This window comes from Lynx canadensis, chromosome E1 (genome assembly GCF_007474595.2).
Source record: "Lynx canadensis isolate LIC74 chromosome E1, mLynCan4.pri.v2, whole genome shotgun sequence".
NCBI lineage: Eukaryota > Metazoa > Chordata > Mammalia > Carnivora > Felidae > Lynx > Lynx canadensis.
Window position 1 is genome coordinate 53,899,048 of NC_044316.2, and position 22,541 is coordinate 53,921,588.

Consider the following 22,541-nt stretch of genomic DNA (forward strand, 5'->3'; position numbering starts at 1 on the left):
TTGAGCTGTGAGAAGCCTGTGCCCTCGAGGAGCCTTCTGTTTGCAAAAAAGGGGAGTTGCTATTGCCCAGGGGGAAACTGATTTGGGAAACCCAGGGAGGAGGAAAGAGTCACATTCCCAAAGCTCAGCTCACAGAGAGCCCAAGGCCTTGAGAGGTGGTGAGAGAGCAGGGAGTTGGTCTTGTTTACATAAACCAAGGCACAGGGATCCAAGAAGATACCAGACGGGCCAGGAATAGAGTGGGTTTAGGAAGGTGTCTGTGGCAGACATCTGGACGGCTCCTACACACACTTCTGTTCCCCAAGTGGAGCCACCATCTTGTCTTGCTGTCCCCCCCCTTCCCCATGTGAGTGATCGGTTCAAGATGTCACCTTTGTCTCAACCAGCCAATGAAATGTCATGGGAGAGCTGGTGGTCAGGACTCCTGGAAGGTTTCTCAGAGCGGTCACCCGATTTTCCCAGAAGCCCTGAGTCTGGGTGTGATCACTGTTTACTTCACACTCTCTGGGGGAGAACCAGCCACACGATGAAGGCAATGCTGAGACCATGATGCAAAGAGTAGGAAGCAACTTGCATCAGCCAACTCCAAGGGCATCCCAAAGGCCACACAAAGCAACTAAAACTCCAAATGAATAGTTACCAGTGAAACCAGAGAGGAAGCTTGTGGCTACTCCCGCCAAGTGCTCTTACAGGGAGGTCAGTGTTCTGGAATGAACTCAGAGTCTGGGGCACAGTAGACTCAGGCCACTGAAAGGGAGGAGCTGTACTTAAGACACCATTTAAGACCGGAATCCCTAAAGGGTCTGCGTTCTCAGGAAAATAGTAGATTAGGAATTACCTGCTTGTGAACAAAGGGAAATGATTCAAACAGTAATAGTAATACTAATTAATGATAACTATAACCTGCTTTTATTGCAGCTTCAAGGAGAAAACGGTATGAACAATCATGATAATATGAATAGCATCCTTTGAGAATTGTAAGCATGAGGCTGGGATTCAAATTTACCCTTCCCACACGTAGGGAAACCCAAAGCAGGAAAACTTAAATTAAAATGATACCCAGCAGAAGCAAACATGAGTACTTCCCGGAGGGAAGCCATTCTCAATCCACATTTGGCCCCATTAAATTTAGCCAAATGCAAGCTCCCACTATAAATTATTGAGCACAGAAGGAAACAAGCCACCATAAAAGTCAGTAGAACCAACTATAGGTTTAATTCTCTGGAGACTTCTGTTGTTGAGATGATCTGATGAAGAATATAAAGTCTGTTGGATGGGCTTAACAAAAGAAAACATTAAAGGGACGCCTGGGGGGTTCAGTCGGTTGAGTGTCCAACTTCAGTTCAGGTCATGATCTCACGGTCTGTGAGTTTGAGCCCCGCGTCAGGCTCTGTGCTGACAGCTCAGAGCCTGGAGCCTGCTTCAGATTTTTGTCTCCCTCTCCTCTGCCTCTCCCCTGCTTGTGTTCTGTCTCTCAAAAATGAATAAATGTCAAAAAAAATTTAAAAAACATACTGGGGGGTGCCTGGGTGGCTCAGTCGGTTAGGCATCTGACTTTGTCTCAGGTCATGATCTCAGGGCTTGTGGGTTCGAGCCCCATGTGGAGCTCTGTGCTGACAGTTCAGAGCCTGGAGCCTGCTTCGGATTCTGTGTCCCTCTCGCTCAGTCCCTCACCCGCTCATGCTCTGTCTGTCTCTTTCTAAGAATAAGTAAAACATTAAAAAATTAATTAATTAATTAATTAATTAATTTAAAAAAAACCCATAATGATCATGCTGAACAGCAGATTTGTGACCGAAGGGGACATTGTGATCCGGACAGGTCCCCCAGAAGGGAGGCAGAGACCAGCAGATGACACACAAGTGAGGCTATGAGGTACAGAAGCCAGAACAGAAGATCTACTATGCCCCTGCTCCAGTGGTTCTCCACCAGGAGGATTTTGCCCTTGGAGAACATTTGACAATGTTGGGAGGCAATTTTTTTTTTATTGCTTATTTCTTTTTGGGGGGGGGGGAGAGAGAGAGAATATGAGCAGGGGAGGGGCAGAGAGAAGAAGACAGAGAACCCCAAGCAGGCTCCTCATGGCAGCGCAGATCCTGATGGAGGGCTCGAACTCACGGACTTCGAGATCATGACCTGAGCTGAGATCAAGAGTTGGACACTTAACCAACTGAGCCACCCAGGTGCTTCCATTTGAGAACTTTTTTTAAAAAGCTTCATTGACGTGTAATTTATAGTAAAATGAAAATCCCTAACTGTAAGTACACAGTTGGACAAGTTTTAGTAAATGGCTATAACTGTGAAGCTACTACCACACTCATAAGGTGGAAATCTTCCATCACTCTGGAAAGTTCCCTCATGCCCTTTTGCAGTCAGTCCACACCCCACCTTCAGTCTCTGGCAACCACTGAGCTGCTCTAAAAAATTATAGATTTTTTTGTCTTTTTTTATGTGGGATTCACCTAAAATGTGAATTTTATTTTATTTCTTTATTTTTTAATTAGTTAATTATTTAATTTACACCCAAGTTAGTTAGCATATAGTGCATCAATGATTTCAGGAGTAGATTCCTTAATGTCCCTTACGCATTTAGCCCATCCCCCCTCCCAAAACTCCTCCAGCAACCCTCTGTTTGGTCTCTATATTAAGAGTCTCTTCTGTTTTGTTCCCCTCCCTGTTTTTATATTATTTTTGCTTCCCTTCCTTTATGTTCATCTGTCTTGTATCTTTTTTTTTAAATTTTTTTTTAACGTTTATTTATTTTTGAGACAGAGAGAGACAGAGTATGAACAGGGGGGGCAGAGAGAGAGGGAGACACAGAATCTGAAATGGGCTCCAGGCTCTGAGCTGTCAGCACAGAGCCCGACGCGGGGCTCAACTCACGGACCGCGAGATCATGACCTGAGCCAAAGTTGGGACGCTCAACCAACTGAGCCACCCAGGTGCCCCCTGTCTTGTATCTTAAAGTCTTCATATGAGTGAAGTCATATATTTGTCTTTCACTGACTGACTAATTTCACTTAGCATAATACCCTCCAGTTCCATCCACATAGTTGTAAATGGCAAGATTTCATTTTGATTGCTGAGTAATACTCCATTGTATATATATATACCACATCTTCTTTATTCATTCATCCATCGATGGACATTTGGGCTCTTTCTGTTCTTTGGCTATTGTTGATAGTGCTGCTATAAACATGGGGGTGCATGTGTCCCTTTGAAACAGCACATCTGTACCCCGTGGATAAATGGCCTAATAGTGCAATTGCTGGGTCGTAGGATAGTTCTATTTTTAGTTTTTGAGGAACCTCCATACTGCTTTCCAGAGTGGCTATACCAGTTTGCATTCCCACCAGCAGGGCAAAAGAGATCCTCTTTCTCCACATCCTCGCCAACGTCCGTTGTTGCCTGAGTTGTTAATGTTAGCCATTCTGACAGGTGTGAGGTGGTATCTCATTGTGGTTTTGATTTGTATTTCCCTGACGATGAGTGATGTTGAGCATTGTTTCATGTGTCGGTTGGCCATCTGGATGTCTTCTTTGGAGAAGTGTCTATTCATGTCTTTTGCCCCTTTCTTCACTGGATTATTTGGTTTTTGGGTGTTGAGTTTGATAAGTTCTTTATAGACTTTGGAGACTAACCTTTTATCTGATATGTCATCTGCAAATATCGTCTCACATTCTGTTGGTTGCCTTTTAGTTTTGCTGATTGTTTCCTTCGCTGTGCAGAAGAGTTTTATTTTGATGAGGTTCCAATAGTTCAGTTTTGCTTTTGTTTCCCTTGACTCTGGAGACGTGTTGAATAAGAAGTTGCTGTGGCTGAGGTCAAAGAGGTTTTTGCCTGCTTTCTCCTCTAGGATTTTGATGGCTTCCTGTCTTACATTAGGTCTTTCATCCATTTTGAGTTAATTTTGTGGACGGTGTAAGAAAGTGGCCCAGGTTCATTTTTCTGCATGTTGCTGTCCAGTTTTCCCAGCACCATTTGCTGAAGAGACTGTCTTCATTCCATTGGATATTCTTTCCTGTTTTGTCAAAGATCAGTTGGCCATACATTTGTGGGTCAATTTCTGGGTTCTGTAATCTGTTCCATTGATCTGAGTGTCTGTTTTTGTGCCAGTACCATACTGTCTTGATGATTACAGCTTTGTAATACAGCTTGAAGTCCGGGATTGTGATGCCTCCTGCTTTGGTTTTCTTTTTCAAGATGGCTTTGGCTATGCGGTGTCTTTTCTGGTTCTGAATTTTATTTATTTTTTTTCAATGTTTATTTATTCATTTTGAGAGATAGAGAGCACAAGCAGGGGAGGGGCAGAGAGAGAGGGAGAGAGAGAATCCCAAGCAGGCTCCATGCTGTCAGCACAGAGCCCAATATGGGGCTCAATCCCACAAACATTGAGATCATAATTTGAGCCGAAATCAAGAGTCAGATGCCTAACTGACTGAGCCACCCAGGTGCCCTAAAATGTGAATTTTAGATGAAACTCACACAAAATAAATTGAACCATTTTCATGTGGCATTTAGTACATTCACAATGTCATGCAATCACCACATTGATTTTGTTCCAGAATACTTTCATCACAGCAAAAGAAACCCCATACAATGGTCACTCCCCATCCCCCTGTACCCCAGCCCTGGAGAACCACCAGTCTGCTTTCTGTCTCTATTATTGCTTCTTTTTTGCCCCTCCCAGAATTGTATCTGAAGGGAATCATGTAGACTTTGTCTTTTGCACCTGGCTTCTCTCACTTAGCATGACCCATCCCTGCTCTAGAGCATCTGGTAGGTTGTTTCTTTAAAAACATTTTTTTAACATTTATTTATTTTTGAGAAACAGAGAGAGAAAGAGCAGGGGAGGGGCAGAGAGAGAGGGGAGGAGAGGATCCCAAGCAGGCTGTGGATGTGAGTGCAGAGCCCGATGCAGGGCTTGAACTCAGGAACCGTGAGATCATGACCTGAGCCGAAATCAAGAGTTGCTTAACCAACTGAGCCACCCTGGTGCCCCAGTTGTGGTTTTTTTTCATTGCTGAGCAAGACTTGTTTATCCTCTCGCCAGGTGAGAGGTGTGTGGCCAGGTTTCTTTGGATCTGTTTCCTCTGGAGTCCCCCACGGTGTCCCCTGCAGTGTTTCTTGCCTGCTTAGTGCACAATACCGGTGTGCAGAGTGTCTGAATGAGATGGAGAGAGTCCAAATGTGCCAGAAGGGAGATGGTACACAAGAGGACTGGTGACCACGTGTGGCTTCCGGGTCACCCTCCACCAGGCTCTGACTGGGACGACGTCAGGGCCAGGACCAAGGGATGGACCAGAGATTGGCTGAGGGGCCCAGGCCCAGCTTCCCAGGAGGGGTGCCAGCAGTGGCTCAGGGAGCTTCCCTTATCTGCAGCATCTATCACATCACTCTGGGTTGATGGTGGGGCAAGTCTGGATTTGCCCCAGGGGCTAGGTTTCTTGTTCTGTTCTTTTTAATTTATTTTTTATTTTATTTCATTTCATTTTTAATTATTTTAAATGTTTATTTATTTTGAGAGAGAGAGAGACAGACAGACAGACAGACTGTGAGCAGGGGAGGGGCAGAGAGAGAGGGAGACACAGAATCCAAAGCAGGCTCCAGGCTCCGAGCTGTGAGCACGGAGCCTGATGCGGGGCTCGAACCCATGAACTGTAAGATCATGACCTGAGCTAAAGTCGGACGCTGAACCGACTGAGCCACCCAGGCGCCCTTCTTGTCCCCTTCTTGTTGCTACCTGCAGAGGCGGATACATAAAATTCAAAGTTCCCAGTTCTGGGTGTGAACTCAGGTGGCTCACTCTGGGCTGGCACCACTGTGCACTTCCACCTGAGGGATCTAGGAGCTTGTCTTTCACTTCGGCTCTGTTTGCCACCCAGCTGTGTCTAGTGAGTCATCCAAACCGTTAATTCCTTCTTAAGAAGGAAGTGGCTCTTTCAGTAAAACCCAGGTTTAAACCACATAGTGAATTCCCAGGAGTTCAGCTTTATCTTGGGGACCAACTTAGCACAGAAGAATTTATTTAATTTTATGTTTTTCAGAAGAATTTTTTTAGTTTTATTTTTTTTTAATTTTTTTTTATTTGACGTTTATTTATTTTTGAGACATAGAGAGACAGAGCATGAACGGGGGAGGGTCAGAGGAGAGAGGGAGACACAGAATCTGAAACAGGCTCCAAGCTGTCAGCACAGAGCCCGATGCGGGGCTCGAACTCACGGACTGTGAGATCATGACCTGAGCCGAAGTCGGTCACCCAACCGACTGAGCCACCCAGGCGCCCCAAGTTTTATTTTTTATTTTTTAAAATTTACATCCAAGTTAGTTAGCATATGGTGCAACAATGATTTCAGGAGTAGATTCCTTAACGCCCTTACCCATTTAGCCCCTCCCCCTCCCACCACCCCTCCAACAACCTTCAGTTTGTTCTCCATATTTATGAGTCTCTTCTGTTTTGTCCCCCTCCCTGTTCTTATATTATTTTTGTTTCCCTTCCCTTATGTTCATCTGTTCTGTCTCTTAAAGTCCTCATAGGAGTGAAGTCATATGATTTTTGTCTTTCTCTGACTAATTTCACTTAGCATAATACCCTTCAGTTCCATCCATGTAGTTGCAAATGGAAAGATTTCATTCTTTTTGATTGCCAAGTAATACTCCATTGTGTGTGTGTGTGTGTGTGTGTGTATACCACATCTTCTTTATCTATTCATCCCTTGATGGACATTTGGGCCCTTTCCATACTTTCGTTCTTGATAGTGCTGCCATAAACATGGGGGGTGCATGTGTCCCCTCTGAAATAGCACACTGTATCCCATGGATAAAGGCCTAGTAGTGCAATTGCTGGGTCATAGGGTAGTTCTATTTTTAGTTTTTTGAAGAACATCCATACTGTTTTCCAGAGTGGCTGCACCAGCTTGCATTCCCAAGAAGAATTTTTTTTTTTAATGTATTTTGTTTTACCTGTCAAACCAGATAAACTCTTTTCTGAGACCCTTTCCAGGTCCTTTCTGGTCCGCTTTCAGGTAATTTAGTGTTACTTTGTGTCCTCTGTGAGGAGCTAGTGTCCTGAGGGAGCTGTCCCATCACCCAGAACTTCTGGGTCTCCTCTCTCATCTGCCTGGAAAGATGTCTCAAAGAGCCTGAGTGGTCCTGGTTTCTCACTGACTTCCCCAAGCACTTCCAAGAGTGGACTGAGAGCTCTGAGCTAACGCTTGGCCTGCAGGGTGTTCTTTAATCCCCGTGGTCATGATTGCTTTGTGAGACAGGATCTGTGCTCATCCCCATTTTCTAGGTGAGGAAATTGATGGTTAGTGAGAGCAAAAGGTCCGAGATGGCAGGCAAGGAAACAACAGAGCTGGGGCGTGAACTCAGGTCTGTCCAGTTTCAGATGCCATCATGTTAACCATCACCCTATGGTGTCTCCCTCCCAACTTCCTGTCTTCAGGTATTTGTTATTCATTGTGCCTGAACCAGAGTTGTCTTCCTTCCCTCTTATCCTGGTCGACATTTCTTGGTAACTTGTTAAAACCTGTTGGTAAGCTTCTGGTTCATTCTAAATGCAGCCTCCTCTAGCTTCTTATTTTCTTGTTGCAAGTGGCAGACACCGTGAGTGGGTATACCAGATGACTGGCTGATGACGTGGATAGTGTTTCTGGTATCCTAGATGATGTGCTGAGGGTTCCAGTGACAGAAGCTTTGGGAATCAGATGCGGTCTGTATCACCCCTCAGAGCTCCTCACAAAGGTAGAGGGAGACCCAGGAGCCTGGGGGCAAGTGAGGCTAGGTCCCACCCCAGAGGAGGGTCAGGGTCAGCCAGAGGAGGGAGGGGAGGCCTCCATAGTTGCTTTAGAATTTGGGACTTACTGGGGCTCCTGGGTGTTTGACTCTCAGTTTCGGTTCAGGTCATGATCTCACAGTTTCGAGGGTTCAAGCCCCACGTCAGGCTCTGTGCTGGCAGCACAGAGCCTGCTTGGGACCTTCTCTTTCTCCCTCTCTCTGCCCCTCCCCCACTCATGCTGTCTCTGTCTCTCTCAAAATAAGTAAATAAATAAATATTGAAAACAAAAGAGAATAAAACTGCTATAAAAATCCATGTGCATTCCTGCCAGCAATGAACGACCGTTCCTATAGCTCCACACCATCACCAGCATTTAGTGTTGTGGATGTTTTGGATTTTGGCTATTCTAGTAGGTGGGTAGTAGTATCTCATTACTGTTTGAATCCCAAGCTGTGCTTTCTAAATCATCTCCAATGGTGGCTGCCAGAGGAGAACCCATGATTTACCTTGTCACCTGAAACCTTTCTATTCAGTGATAAAAGGGGGGCAATTGATATGAGGTCAGGTTCTTGCATTTCAAGCCAAATGTACAGGAGGAGACATCCGGGGGGCTCCCCTCATTCATACAATAGTCAATGTGCCCTGAAAACGGTGCCTGGAGTCAGTAGGTAATTTAGTTGCATTTGTTGAATGTATGAATGAATGAATGAATGAGTGAATGAGTGGATGAATAAATGAGGGCATGAGGATCAGACCTGGCCCCAGACCCATGTTTTCAGCAGGAACAGTAGCCTTGGCCCTCATTCCCCCAAAGTCATCTCTGCAGCTCCCCACTGCACGGTGGTCCCATCTCTCGGGGACTGAGGCTGACCTCTACCCTCAGGACACCTTCTGTCCTGGCCATGATGAGTTGGCCCCAGTCTTGGGGCTGCACAGATTCAAGGGTGATTCATGACCTCTGTTGGAGCTGGCAGAGCAGGACGTGGGCAGGGAGCTGTAGGTCTGATGTTCCTAAGCTAAGAAAAGATTTGAAGAAAGATGACCAGCAAATTAGGACCTGGGGTGGAGGAATTCAGGGTCCCCTTCCAGCAAGATGAGATGAGACAGTGGTGCCCAGAGGAAGCCCAGCCCCCAGGCCTCTTCGCTGTTAGCCTCCACGGCATGGGTTTAGGAGGAGCCCAGGAGAGCTGTTGGGGCTGAATCTGGACCCCATTCTCGGTGGAGACTTGACTTCCAGACAGCCAGGCTGGGGTGCAGGGGGCACATAAGGAGACCAGCCATGAGGATCTGGAAGCCCAAGGCAGGTGGAACAAGCCAGACCGGTAAGCTGTAGGGAGAGATGCTTCAGAGACCAGGCAGGGAAAGTGCTAGAAACTTCATCCTTTAGCCTCATTGGTTAAGAAAATATCATTCAGGGGACACCTGGGTGGCTCGGTCAGTTAAGCATCTGACTTTGACTCAGGTCATGATCTCATGGTTCGTGAGTTCAAGCTCCACGTCAGGCTCTGTGCTGACAGCTCAGAGCTTGGAGCCTGTTTTGGATTCTCTGTCTCCCTCTCTCTCTGTCCCTCCCCTGCTTGTGCAATCTCTCTCTCTCTCTCTCTCTCTCTCTCTCTCTCTCTTTCAAAAATAAATAAGCATTGAAAAATACTGGGAAAAAAAGGAAGAAAAGAAAACTCCATTCAGGACATATCTGGCATCAAACAGAACAAACCCAATGCCCCAGGTGCTGGCAGGGCCCTTCCCACTGTGGTATCCTTTCTGGGTGGGGCTGCCACAGCTTCTCCTGCTCTGACCAGCTTCACCCTGCTCTTGGTGAACTTCCTCTGTGGTTGCAAAGCTTCTCAGAAGTACAGACCCTCCAGAGAGAGAGAGAGAAAAAAAAAAAGAAGTAAGGATCCACGAGAAGGAGACTCATGGGGAAGGAGAAGTTGTGTTTCTTTCTTTTTTTTCTAACATACTTTTAAAATATAGATACATATATTGTTTTTTTTTAATTTTGTTAAAGTTTATTTATTTTTGAGAGGCAGAGAGAGAATGAGACACAGAATCCGAAGCAGCCTCCAGGCGCTGAGCTGTTAGCACAGAGCCTCACACGGGGTTCGAACTCACGATTCCCAAGATCATGACCCGAGCCAAAGTCAGATGCCTAACCAGACTGAGCCACCCAGGTGCCTCAAAATATATACATTGTTAAGTTTATTTTTTATTCTGAGAGCGAGAGAGGGAGAGGGAGAGGCAGAGAGATAGAGAGAAGAGAGAGAGAGAGAGAGAGAGAGAGAGAGAGAATCCCAAGCAGCTCCACAATGCCAGCAGAGACTGATGCAGGGCTCAAACCCACAAACCATGAGATCATGACCTGAGCCAAAATCAAGAGTCAGGCTCTGAACTGTCTGAGCCCCCCAGGTGCCCCAGCCGTGTTTCCTTCTTAGAAGAGCAATGTGTCCCTGTGCTCTCCACTTCTCTGTCTCCGCTAATTCTGGGTTACAACATGTGCTAAAGTGAACACATGAGGAACTGTGCCAGTCTAGAGCTGTTTAAGGGCATGGGGGCTTTGGCACCTGGCTCCTAGTGGAAACACGTTTGCTGGAAAATGCTCCCCGGCCCCAGTACCTAATTTATAATTTCTGTCTTTCTCTGTACCCTGGACAGTGGGTGTAAAAGACAAGTTTTGCTTGACAGTTTTCATGGGAACCAAAGGGGTTCCCAGAAATGTGTGTGTGTGTGTGTGTGTGTGTGTGTGTGTGGTGGGGGGGAGGTGTTCAGGACAGACGACAGATGCCTACTCCAATGCATTCTTTTGGATGAAGTCCTGAGAGTAGCAATCCAACCACAGAAACTTCACAAAGACATAGAGGTTGTTGAATATCAACAGTAAGGCACTATGGGAAAAGCTGGCATCAGGGCAGCAACTGTCAGTAGCCTTGTACCCTTTTGGGCCAGCTGGCCTTGCCCCCCAAGAGCTGGTTGTCACCTGAATCTGGTTGCACCTTGAGGAGGCTGGATCCAGGGAAGTTTTCACAAAGGTGGACCTTTGGAGCTGGTGGGCTGTGGACCTTGGTCCCCAAAAGAGTGACTCACTGGGTCTTAGTCTGACTCAAAGTCTGTCTTCTCTGGGCACAGTGGAATTTCAGGCCCGCCACTGACCAGAGCTCCAAACCAAGCATCAAGTGGGAGAAGGTTTTTCATTGGCTGAAGGGCAAAGGGAAGGCACTATAGCTTCCCAGTGGGTGGGGGTTTTTCCCAGCTTCCAGGCTGGGCACAGGAATTCGCTTCTCCTTTACCCACTGGTGAGGCATCTTCCCGTGGCCTCCTGAGGCTGAGAACCAGGGCCTACTTATTAGCACAAAGGGCAGGGTGGACAAGACCCCTAGGTGTTCAGAGGGAAATATTCCTCATAGAACCAAGAACTGGGGCATGGGGAAAATGGTGAGATGTTGCTCAGAGGGCACAAACTTTCAGTTTTAAGATAAATTCTGGGCTCTAATGTATAGTATGAAGACTATAGTTAATAATACTGTGCTGTATATTTGAAATTTGCTGATGGTGGATATATTTTTTTGTTTATTTATTTTGAGAGAGAGAGTGCATGGGTAAAGCAGAGAGAGAGAGAGAGAGAGAGAGAGAATCCCAACCAGGCTCCGCACTGTTAGCACAGAGCCTGACGTGAGGCTCAGACTCACAAACTGTGAGATCATGATCTGAACTGAAACCAAGAGTCAGATGCTTAACCAACTGAGCTACCCACATGCCCATTTACCATTTTATTTTTAAGTAATCTCTACAACCAGCATGGGGCTTGAACTCACAACCCTGAGATCAAGAGTTGCACACTCCACTGACTGAGCCAGCCAGGCACCCTATCTTAGACATTTTTAATCATTAAGATTATTTAAACAAATTAATTATTAAGATTATTTACACATCATCATTTAGGAAAGGTAACATCACTTCCCTCAGACAGTTTTCCTGAATGCCCTCCCCAACCTTGAGGTAGTTTCTGAGGCCCAGCAGCCCTGAGGAACAGAGGCAGCACCCAGGAAGCCCCAGGCCTGGAGGGGTGAGGGGCAGGGAGCCCTGGGGAGCCAGGACAGAGGAGGAAGATGGGGGGTGGAGGTGGAGGAAGGCCGGCACTGGAGCTAGGCCCAGAGAGACTCCTGGTCCCTCTTCTGCTTGGCTGTCAGAGCGGTGTCCTCCCAGGGCAGAGGGGCGATGCCCCAGAACCAGGAGCCCACCTTCTGTGTGTGTGTGTGTGTGTGTGTGTGTGCGCGCGCGCGCACACACGGGCATCTGTCAGGTTCTCATGGGCACAAGTCATCCGAACCCAACCTGACTTAAGAAACAACCCTATAAACCAGAAGTCTGGACATAAAGTGTGCTGAGCTGGTGTCAGGGAGGACAGGGCTTGGGCTCCAGGCCAGCAGCTCTGACCATGAGCCCCGTGGGGCAGGGGCATTTGCTGCCTGCAGGAATGGAACAGGTGCTGGCTCTCTGGCACCCCCTGACTCCCCAGGAGGGCCCTGAGCTCTGTCCCTGAGCTGTGCCGAGCAAGGAGGGTGCCCGGGCTTCACCTTAGCACCCCCAGCCTCAGTCACCGCGTCCTAAGGACTCAGAGGCATTTCTTCCACAGCCCACGTCTCCTCTGGAAATGGGGTCCAGGGGTCAGAAGGTTCTGTTCATCCGTCTTTCTGAGCGGCTGTGTCTTTGGTGAGAAGATCAAGGACAAGTTCATGTAGACAGACTGTCGTTACTGAGGCCCTTCAACCAAAGGACAACACCAACCAATATGAGCAAGATGGGCACCTTCACGAACACCAGAAGGATGTAGCGGTTCCTGCAAGAGGGGACAGAGCCGTCAGGCCCCAGGCACCCCAGGCGCTGTCACGCTTGCTTCCCTGACACAGTGGGCACTAGCCAGCCTGGCCAAGCCTGTGACCCTACTCTGGCCAAGCCCCGCAGCCCTACTCTGAAGGCTGCCATGAACCTTAATGGCCCAACCACAAGGGCATCTCAGAAGTAACTTCAACTTTTTGGTTTTTCTTTGTTCTGGGTCCACCTTCTTTTCTTTTTTTCTTTATTAAAAATTTTTTTTAACATTTATTTTTTGAGAGAGAGACACACAGAGCTAGAGCAGGGAAGGGCAGAGAGAAGAGGGAAACAGAATGTGAAGCAGGCTCCAAGCTCTGAGCTGTCAGCACGCAAACCGCGAGATCATGATCTGAGCCAAAGTCCGATGCTTAACTGACTGAGCCACCCAGGTGCCCCAGGGGCTCGTGTTCCTTTCTAATCCCCCCTTCTGTGGCTCCCCTTTCCCAGAGTGCCTCTTGGCACAGTAGGGTCCCTCACAACAGTCTGTGTGCCTGCTTCTGTGACTTTGCTATGTAGTGGCACGCACTAGGTCATCAGGCTTTTTTTTTGTTGACAACTAAATGGGCAGATGATGTTTATAGAGAAAAAGATTCTACAGAGTGGCTTCCCGGGGAGGGCTGGCATGGGGAGACAGGGGTGAGGAGTGAGATGGGCAGGAGCAATGGAGGGGGGCACTTTGGGCCTTGACCTTGGCTGTGGCGGCTCTGGCATCATGTGAGGGCACAGAAGCAGAGTAGGAGAGGCCCCAAGTAGGGGTGGGTAAGGACGGCAGCCACTCACCTGCTGTAGGAGACAGACGACACCCCTGCACGGCCATTGGTGGTTCTCCTGGATAGCATGCTCGCCAAGGTGGTCAGAAGTGTTCCCTCTAGACACGGGCAGAGTCAGTCACAAGTTATGGGCACAGACAGGGCACTCGTGCGCGGCTAGTGCCCTGCTAGCCCTCCCCGGGAGCTGCCCTGCCCCTGCACTGGGCATTGTGTCTCTGGATACAGTCCCCATGCTTCTCCCTTGCTGCTGAGTCTTCAGAATTGCAGCATAGTTGCTTTCCATCACTTTAAAGTGTGACAAGAAGAAATAAAAATGAGATAAGAAGAAGCACTGTACTTGCTTGGGGGGAGAGAGATAAATCTTTCCACCTTCTCTCCGCTTATCCCTCTTAGGTGGGACTCTTGGCTGGGGGCAAGTCCCTGGTCTTTTCTCTCAAGTGGTGCCTGAGCTGGGCTCGAGGACAGGTGGTTCCGGAAGTGAGGTGACCCAGTTATTTGGGTGGTGAGGAGGAGGAGGACTTTGGAGGACTGGTGAACCAGAGGGCACATTCTGGTTCAATCGTGAGCAATGGTTGTGATAAGTTAAACATCTTCATGAGGCACTATGAAGACGATTTGTGGTGGCCTACTTGGTCATGGATTCCTGAGTCACCATGACCTGTTTTTTTAGTTGAGTCCCAGGCCTGAGGAGACCCCAGGACTGCCAGAGGGGTCCCGTGACATTAGCTTAATGGTCAAAGCCTTCCTTTTGCCTTAAAGCATCCACTGTTACACCAGCCCCTTTCTGGGTCCCTCTAACTCCCTGCTCCCTCTTATGCAGCCAGGAAAAAATAGAGAAGAGAGTGACTGGGGTCCCACAGCCACTATGGATTGGCCAAGCTCCTGGGGTTCAGTGCTGGGGCCCTCTGGGTTTCCCCAGGTGTCTCCCCTTCTCCTCTCTGTGTAATGGCGGGTCTGGAGTGTGACTGTCAGAGAGTGACCACTTCCTAGAGTAATGTCTGCGGGCGTCCAAGGTCAAGCCAGAACTCTGATGGGAGAATGTGGGGCTGCCAGGGCTTTCTGGTCCACAGGAAAGCAGGCCTGGGCTGTGGGCATCGAAGGCAGGGTCCACGTCCCCACCCCCACCCCAATGCTGGCCAGCCCTGCCCTGCATCAGCTGGAAGCCTCAGGGAACCTCAGATGGTGATGAAGACGCTGTTCTCAGGCACTCAACTATTTTCCTTCTGCCCTCGGGCAGGAGGAACCTCAATCTTTCTGTCTGAGCACGAGGGCCTCACTGTGTACATGAGAAAGTTCTCACCTGGCTCAATGGTCACTCTGATAGGTGCCCCGAGGTCAGGTCCACTCTTGCTGATCCCGCACCAGTAAGTGTCTGTGTCATCTTGCCTGACTTTCTCCATGGTCACTGTGAGGAAGTGGTGACTCTGGTTGTCCCCAATGGACACACGGTCTCCCTTCACTTCTAGCTGTGATCCTGTGGTTCGAACGAGGGTCCTGCACAACTCCCAGTATGCTCCACGACACCACCACTTCCCATAGGTCTCCCATCTTGGTTTATAGTCACACCGCACAGTCACAGATCCGCCCTCTAAGCCCCTCACGGACTCTGGGCCTTGGATGGAGAGGCAACCTAGAAGACAGAATCCCAAGATACATCTTCTGCTACCTGAGCCCCATGGGCTCAAGTGGCCCCAGGCTGGTGTCCAAGGACTGATCCAGGGTCCTCGCCTTCTGGGCCACGCCCTGGCTCACCCTGAACATCCACCTCCTCCATCCAGCTTCCCTGTCAGCTCTCTTGGTGACAATGTCCCGGCCTCTTGGGTCCCTCATCTCATGAGCCCTGTTCACAGCAACAAAACTCCCGAACCTCTGACACTATCTTTCCTGGTCTTCTCAGCTCGGCCCTCATTTAACCTCTTCCTTCTCTGACTGCTCATCTCAGAGGCTTCTGCTGATTTCTCTTCTTCCCTCTTTAAATCTTGGTGCAGACAGTTGGTAAATAAATACTTAACAACTAGGCTTCTGGGGGAGAAAATCTCTGTCTGTAGCATTTTTCCAATTTCTGTAGTGTAACTATTCCCACCCTGGCTGGTTTCAGACAATCGAGGCAATGTCACTGGCCACACAGCTCGAAAGAGAGGCCCCAAGTCAGTTGTTGTGAGTCAGTGTGATCCAGTCTGAGAACACCTCAGCAGTAGCCCAGGGTCCCCTCTCCAGGTCTCATGTTGTCCCACTTTATTACACCCCCATGGAGGGATTCTCCATTTCTATGATTTCAGTTACTGTCAATATGCTGATGGTCCCCCAAATCCCATGTTTGTGGCCCAAATTCTCCCCTTAGCTCCAGTCTACCATTTCCAGACACACACTATACATCTCTACCCCAAAATCAATAGTTACAGAACTAAATCCACCTGGAACTTGGTCTTCTTCAGTATTTCTTTTTTCTAGTGGAGGGCTCACAGAGCATGCTAGCAAAGGTCAACTGGGAGTGGGACGGGTTAAGGACAAGCACAAGTGCAAAGGGTATTCTTCTGCTCTGGGGACTGAGCCAGCTAAGCTGACCATATGTGGCTGGACAGACACTCTTTGTCCTTGGCAATGATCACTTGTGCCTTGGTCACATGGACGTGAACAATCACAGAGAAGCAGAGGAACACAATGGAAGCCTCTCCTGACTGTCTTAGATGGAGAGCCTCAGGGCCAGGCCAGGGAGGTGGGGGCGTCTGCATGGGGCAGAGGGAGTCAGGTCTGTGGTACCAGGAAGGTGAACCTCTTCACACCTCAAACCTTCTCCCTGATGCTATTTTAGGTCACTTGAGGTTTGCATTTGTGGTTGGCAGAATTATGCCCCACCAAAGACATTGATGTCCTAATCCTAAGAATGTGTGAATATGTCACCTTACAGGGCCAAAGGGAATTTGCAGATGTGATTAAGTTATCAGCCTTGAGGTAGGGCGATTATCCTGCATTATTCAGTTGGGTCTGAGGTCGTCACCAAGGTCCTTATAAGATGAAAACGAGGGTGTCAGAGTCAGGGGGAGATTGGAAGATGCTACATTGCCGGCTTTGAGGGAAGACAAAAGGATCATAAGCCAAAGAATGTAGGCAGCCTCTCAAAGCTGAACAAGGTGAGAAAGAGGATTCTTCTCCAGGACCTCTGGAGGGAATCCAGCTTTGCCTACAACTTGATTTCAGCCAGTCAGACTATTTTGGACTTCTGACTTTCAGAACTGCAAGATAGTAAATGTTGTCATTTCAAGCCACTAAGTTTGTGGTAATTTGTTACAGCAGCCTTTGGAAATAAAAGTAGTATTCCATCAGTAGAATGAGCTCTATCTATGCTTTCCCAACCGTGTTTCAGGGAGCCTTGGTGACTCAGTTGGTTAAGTGTCCGATTTTGGTTTGGGTCATGATCTCATGGTTCGTGAGTTCCAGCCCCACACCGGGTTCTGTGCTGACAGCTCAGAGCCAGGAACCTGCTTCAGATTCTGTGTCTCCCTCTCTCTCTGCCCCCCCACCCCACTCATACTCTGCTTCTCTCTCTCTTTCAAAAATAAACTTAAAAAATTTAAAAAAAACCTAATTGCGCCACTAACGCACTTGAAGGAGATCTTGGCATCTTCATTAGTCCTGTCCTTCCCTTTTCCCTCTACAACTGGTTGGTAAACAAGTTAGTCAACTCTGCCTCAAAAATGTTTCTCAAAATGATTCTCTTCTTTCCTCCCCTCCATTCGTGATGACAGCATGACACAGCAGAAAGAGAGTGAATGTGGACACAGAAAGACACGTCTACCGCACGCTACTTGGGAAATCTTGGGCAAGCTACTTAACTTCCCTGGGTATTGCTTCTTGGTTTGCAAAATGGCTGTGCTACTTTCCATTCTGCAGGTTGTTGTAACACTCGGGTACATGTCAAACCGCAGACCATCTTTCAGAGGTTGCCTCACCAGTGAGAGACTGTCACTAGGTCAGGAGCTCATCTGGTGCCTAGATCATGGCTGTGGCATCCAGCAAGATTTCTCCACTGCACCCCCTTCTCCAGTGCCTTCTGCATATCACTGCTGGAGTCATGTGCTAAAACTGTCCCCATCCCGTCCTCAGCAGCACTTGTCATGAGCAGATCTCATGATCTCTTCTGCAACCACTTGCCACTGTCTCAGGATGATTTAAAACTCTTTAGTTGGGCATTCAATTTTTTTCTTTCTTCCATTTAGATCCAAGTCCTCTGTCCACCACTGTTTCCTACCCCTCCCTGCCTCCACTGGACCTTATAGCCTGATGCCCCCAATTTTCTCTTCTCTGACCCCTCTCAGGGGCCATGTCACTGCTCACATCCTTCCTTCCATCTGGAAACCCTTCTCCAAGCCCAGCCTGCCTACTGGTCACCTTGTTCCCTTTCCCAACCAGAACTGCTTCATCCCGTGGCTCCCATGCCTTTATAGGAACCTGGGTGCTGCACTGGTATTTTGTTACCATTACCAGCCTCTCTCACTGTCTCCCTCACTAGGACACTGAGGAGCAGAGATTTTGAGAGAGAAGGACACAGACAGACTCAGTGTACATCTACATCTATATGTAGATGGGAGAGACAGAGACAGAGACAGAGTGTGAGCAGGGGAGGGGCAGAGAGAGAGGGGAAGACACAGAATCCGAAGCAGGCTCCAGACTCTGAGCTGTCAGTACAGAGCGTAATGTGGGGCTCGAACCCACGAATGGTGAGATCATGACCTGAGCTGAAGGTGGATGCTCAACTGACTGAGCCACCCAAGTGTCCCAAGTTTATGATTGTTTTTACAAAGAACCTGGACATCAAGATCTTTGGACAGAATCATTCGATTCTGGCATGCGTAGGAAAAAAAAAACAGGACAGTAGTTGTAAACTTTTATCAGTGGTCAGTGCTGAAATTGGGGTGGAGGGCAGAATTTCACTTCCCTTTTTTTTAAGTTTATTTATTTTTGAGAGAGAGAGAGAGAGAGAGAGAGAGAGAGAGAGAGAGACAGAATATGAGCAGGGGAGGGACACAGAGAGAGGGAGACACAGAACCCGAAGCAGGCTCCAGGCTCTGGGTTCTGTCAGCACAGAGCCTGATGCGGGGCTCGAACCCACGAACCATGAGATCATGACCTGAGCTGAAGTCGGACGCTTAACCAACTGAGCCACCCAGGCGCCCCCAGAATGTCACTTTCTAAATCATACATTTCTATTACGTGAAAATGTTTACAACATCACTAAACAAAACAACTAAGAAAAAATGGTAATAAGCAGAAGAACTCAATTAGGAAAAAGGTTGCTAAGGGACACCAATGATGTAAATTAAAATCAAATGCAAGAGTCAGCAGAAAGGGGACCTGGGTGGCTCAGTTGGTTGAGTGTCTGGTCATGATCTCATGGTTAGTGGGTTTGAGCCCCGCGTCGGGCTCTGTGCTGACAGCTCAGAGCCTGGAGCCTGCTTCAGATTCTGTGTCTCCCTCTCTCTCTGCTCCTCCCTTGCTCATGCCCTCTCTCTCTCTCTCTCTCAAAAATAAATACATATTAAAAAAAAAAAAGAGTCAGCAGAAGCGGTCAGACATCGACAATATAGCTACAATCCAAAGCCAAGACTCAGTGTAGATGGTATTTGCCAACAATCAAAGAAGAGAGATGGAAGAGTGGAAGAGAGATGCCACTCCTTCAAAACCGAAGTGTCATTGACCATAGCTTTGTTAATTTAATCTGGCAGTAAGGCATTCATAACGTGATTGGGCTTGTTTTAAAAAGAAATATGTGCAGCACACCTGGGTGGCTCAGTCGGTTAAGCATCTGACTTGCGCTCAGGTCATGATCTCACCATTTGTGGGTTTGAGCCCTGCGTCAGGCTCTGTGCTGATGACTCAGAGCCTGGAGTCTGCTTTGGATTCTGTGTCTCCCTCTCTCTGTCCCTCCCCCGCTTGTGCTCTGTCTCTGTCTCTCAAAAGTAGATAAACATTAAAAAAATTTTAAAAACAAAATAAAATAAAAAGAAATATGTGGGAGGCTTTTATAAGCACAGCCCGCGATGGGCAGAATCACTCATCAAGTCTTTGTGTTTTGTCGAGAGTTGGTGTGAAGGAAGGACAGCAGTCAGCTCAGAGGAGGACTCGGGAGTGGGACTGATGGGTTTTCAAACCCTAAGCTGTTTGAATCTCCATTTTTCCTATCCCTGACTCTGAGATGGAAATTCTCTCCCTTCATGTCAATCCCTCAGGGAAGTTTGCCCCATATGCACAATCCTTGGTGAATAGTCTTGTGTCAAATCGAGAAAACAGTTGCTATCTGGGTTGATAGCAAGTGACAAATGACACAAAATGGGCCAAAGGCAGCCAAGGGCAGGGCTCAGAGCAGAGGGGCTCATGTGGGTGTGGGATGTGCAGAGGGGGTTGAGCCCACCTTGCCTTGCAATGATGGGGCAGGTGTCCCTGCTGGGGTCCCCTTGCAACTGCACCAGCTCGGGCTCCAAAGAGTAATTTCTGGGCTACAGGTCTGTGGTTCTCTGCTTCTATGTGCAAATGCTTACTGAGCACCCATCTGTGCCAGCACCCTGCCTTCTCCTCTAGGTTGTTGCAGGACCACAAGACTGAGCAGACAAGAACGTCCTACCGGAAGTTGGGTCATTCTGACCTCAGCCCATCCACATTCATTCTTTGTTTCACAGAAGTAAGCCCAGAGTGTCTAATGGCCATTTGCTAGTGGGGTAGCTTTTCTTGCATCATTGACTACTTCACCCCCTTCCCTCATTAACTCGCAGAGTTGGAGGAGGATGAGGGACACCCTGTCTTGTCTCTGCGGCACCCGCCCTGCCCAAGTCAGAGCAGCCACTGTGCCTCTCAGCCTTCGTCTGGGGGAGAAGACAGTGTGTGTGGCTTATTGTATGTGAGCCTGTGTGCATGTGAGTGTGTGTCTAACTCTGTATGAGTGTGTGAGAGCACAGATGTCAATGGGGGTGTGTGCATCTGACTCTACTGTGTGTGTGTGTTGTGTGTGGGAGCCCAGGCAGCTCACCCTTACCCTTGGCCTCCTGCTGAGCTGGATGTTGGGATTAAGAGAGGAGCAGATGGGGGTCTCTGAACTCAAATGCACAGGTAGAGTCCTGGGGGAGATGAGGGCATTCTGAATTGCTGTTCTTTGGGAATTCTGGGACATTTGGAGTACCACCTAAGGAGCGTAAAAGTCACAGAGAAGCTGCTGCCCTCCCCACCCATCTGCAGGCATTATCATGGGCTTCCTCATCACTGATAAAATCAACAATGGAGGCAATAATTCGAGAATGACCACAGTCCTCATCTATTTATATCTGATCCGAATAACAGGGTCCCACAACGTTACAGCTAGGAAGGGCTTCAGGGACTTTCATTCACACCAGAAATCCAGGTCTTAGAGCAACGAGGGACTTGCTCGTGTCACATGCTCCTGTCAGGACTGGAACTCCAGTCTCCCCACTCCCTAGCTATGCCCTTTTTGGGGGATCCCTGTGGACCAGTCTGTTTTGCCAGATGGTCAGTCTCCTGGCCCAGAGAGAAGACTGTGTGACCCACACACGCAGCATCTGTTCTGCAAACCTCTGAACTGTCCCTAATGTCTTTTTGGTGTGCAGTGGCTTTCCAAGGAGGAAAAGATACACAACCCATCTCCCATCTCCCACCTGGGTTCCTGAGCAATTTTCTCTTTGAAAGGCTTGATTCCTAGGCCTGGCCTCCAAGGGCTTTCGTAATCTTGTCTTGTGTGTTTCCAACCTCATGACCAACCAGTCACCCCATGGCCCCCTGCCCGCTATGGGCCCCCTGCCCACTGTGGGCCCTCAGCCCACGAATGCCCCATCCTTTCTCAAGCCTCCATGTCTTGGCCAAGCACTCCCCTCTCCCTGGAATGCTCTTCTCCCTTCTCTGCTTGAAGGGCTGATCCCTTTCTTCAAGGTTCATCAAACGGATGCTGTCTGTATGGCTTTCTGTATCTCCTTCAGCCAGACTCGCTAGGACCTCTGAGCACACACCATCAATGCTTCAATGTCTTGCCATTTGTTGCTGCTTATCTGCATGTCTTACCCACTGAGCTATTTGGGGTCCTCTTTTTAATTTTTATTAATGTTTATTTATTTTTGAGAGGGAGAGAGACAGAGCATGAGCAGGGGAGGGGCAGAAAGAGAGGGAGACACAGAATCAGAAGCAGCTCCAGGCTCTGAGCTGTCAGCACAGAGCCCAACACGGGGCTCGAACTCATGAACCATGAGATCATAACCTGAGCCGAAGTCGGACGCTTAACCAACTGAGCCACCCAGGCTTCCCATGGGGTCCTCTTTTTTTTTTTTTAACGTTTATTTATTTTTGAGACAGAGAGAGACAGAGCATGAACAGGGGAGGGGCAGAGAGAGAGAGGGAGAAACAGAATCTGAAACAGGCTCCAGGCTCTGAGCGGTCAGCACAGAGCCCGACACGGGGCTCAAACTCACAGACCGTGAGATCATGACCTGAGCCGAAGTCGGACGCTTAACCGACCAAGCCACCCAGGCGCCCCTGGGTTCCTCTTTTTAATGGCCAGCCCTGTTTCCCTTTTCCCTTCACTTCCTCATGGCCTGGTGTATGCCTGGCACAGAGTAAGACCCCAGTATGCTTTTGCTGAATAAATGAAAAAGAGCCACTTCTCATTTCTCCAGATACGACACTTCCCCTTCAGCCTGGGGTCGCTATCCATCCCCTGCCCTGCCCTAATAGTACGAAGTCCCCAGGGCCCCAGCCGCACTCACCTGGGAGGCTGAGAAGGAGAAGAACTAGCGGCAGCTGCATGGTCCTGCCTCTCGGGCTCCCTGTCCCTCTGGACCCACAACCGGAGCTCGCACTCGGATCCCAGCTGGACTCCCAGAGCTCTGCCGGAGCCCCAGCTTGCACTTTGTTTGACTGGACCGCCTTTGAGTTTCTTACCTATTCACTTCCTTTTATAGAGTATTTCCTGCTTTTAATTATTCAGCAAACTGGGTGCAATTTCTTAGAAGGGCCAGATCACAGGGCACGGAAGTCCCCACTACGTAGGAAAGAGGAGACAGGGCCGTGCAGAGTGAGGAGGGGCAGGATGGTGTGTTTCTGCAGAAGGGTCTCAGCAGGATGCATCG

General features: G+C 48.5%; 1 protein-coding gene across 5 annotated transcripts; it reads right to left on the bottom strand.

The window, feature by feature from the left end:
• Positions 1-8,193: 8,193 nt before the first annotated feature.
• LOC115500386 (CMRF35-like molecule 7) lies at positions 8,194-22,321 on the bottom strand. Of its 5 annotated transcripts, none has more exons than XR_003964521.1 (5): positions 22,179-22,318; positions 14,720-15,049; positions 13,430-13,517; positions 12,352-12,614; positions 8,194-8,796 (listed from the first exon to the last, which is right to left on the bottom strand). XR_003964521.1 is itself a non-coding variant. In XM_030294744.1 (4 exons), exons 1-4 carry the CDS (start codon positions 22,216-22,218, stop codon positions 8,730-8,732), a joined length of 525 nt encoding a protein of 174 aa, XP_030150604.1. In that variant the 5' UTR covers positions 22,219-22,321; the 3' UTR covers positions 8,194-8,729. The 5 variants fall into 5 exon arrangements, 3 of the variants coding, with proteins under 3 accessions (XP_030150604.1, XP_030150602.1, XP_030150603.1); XR_003964520.1 differs by having other exon boundaries at positions 8,194-9,107; XM_030294744.1 differs by lacking the exon at positions 12,352-12,614 and having other exon boundaries at positions 22,179-22,321.
• Positions 22,322-22,541: the final 220 nt, after the last annotated feature.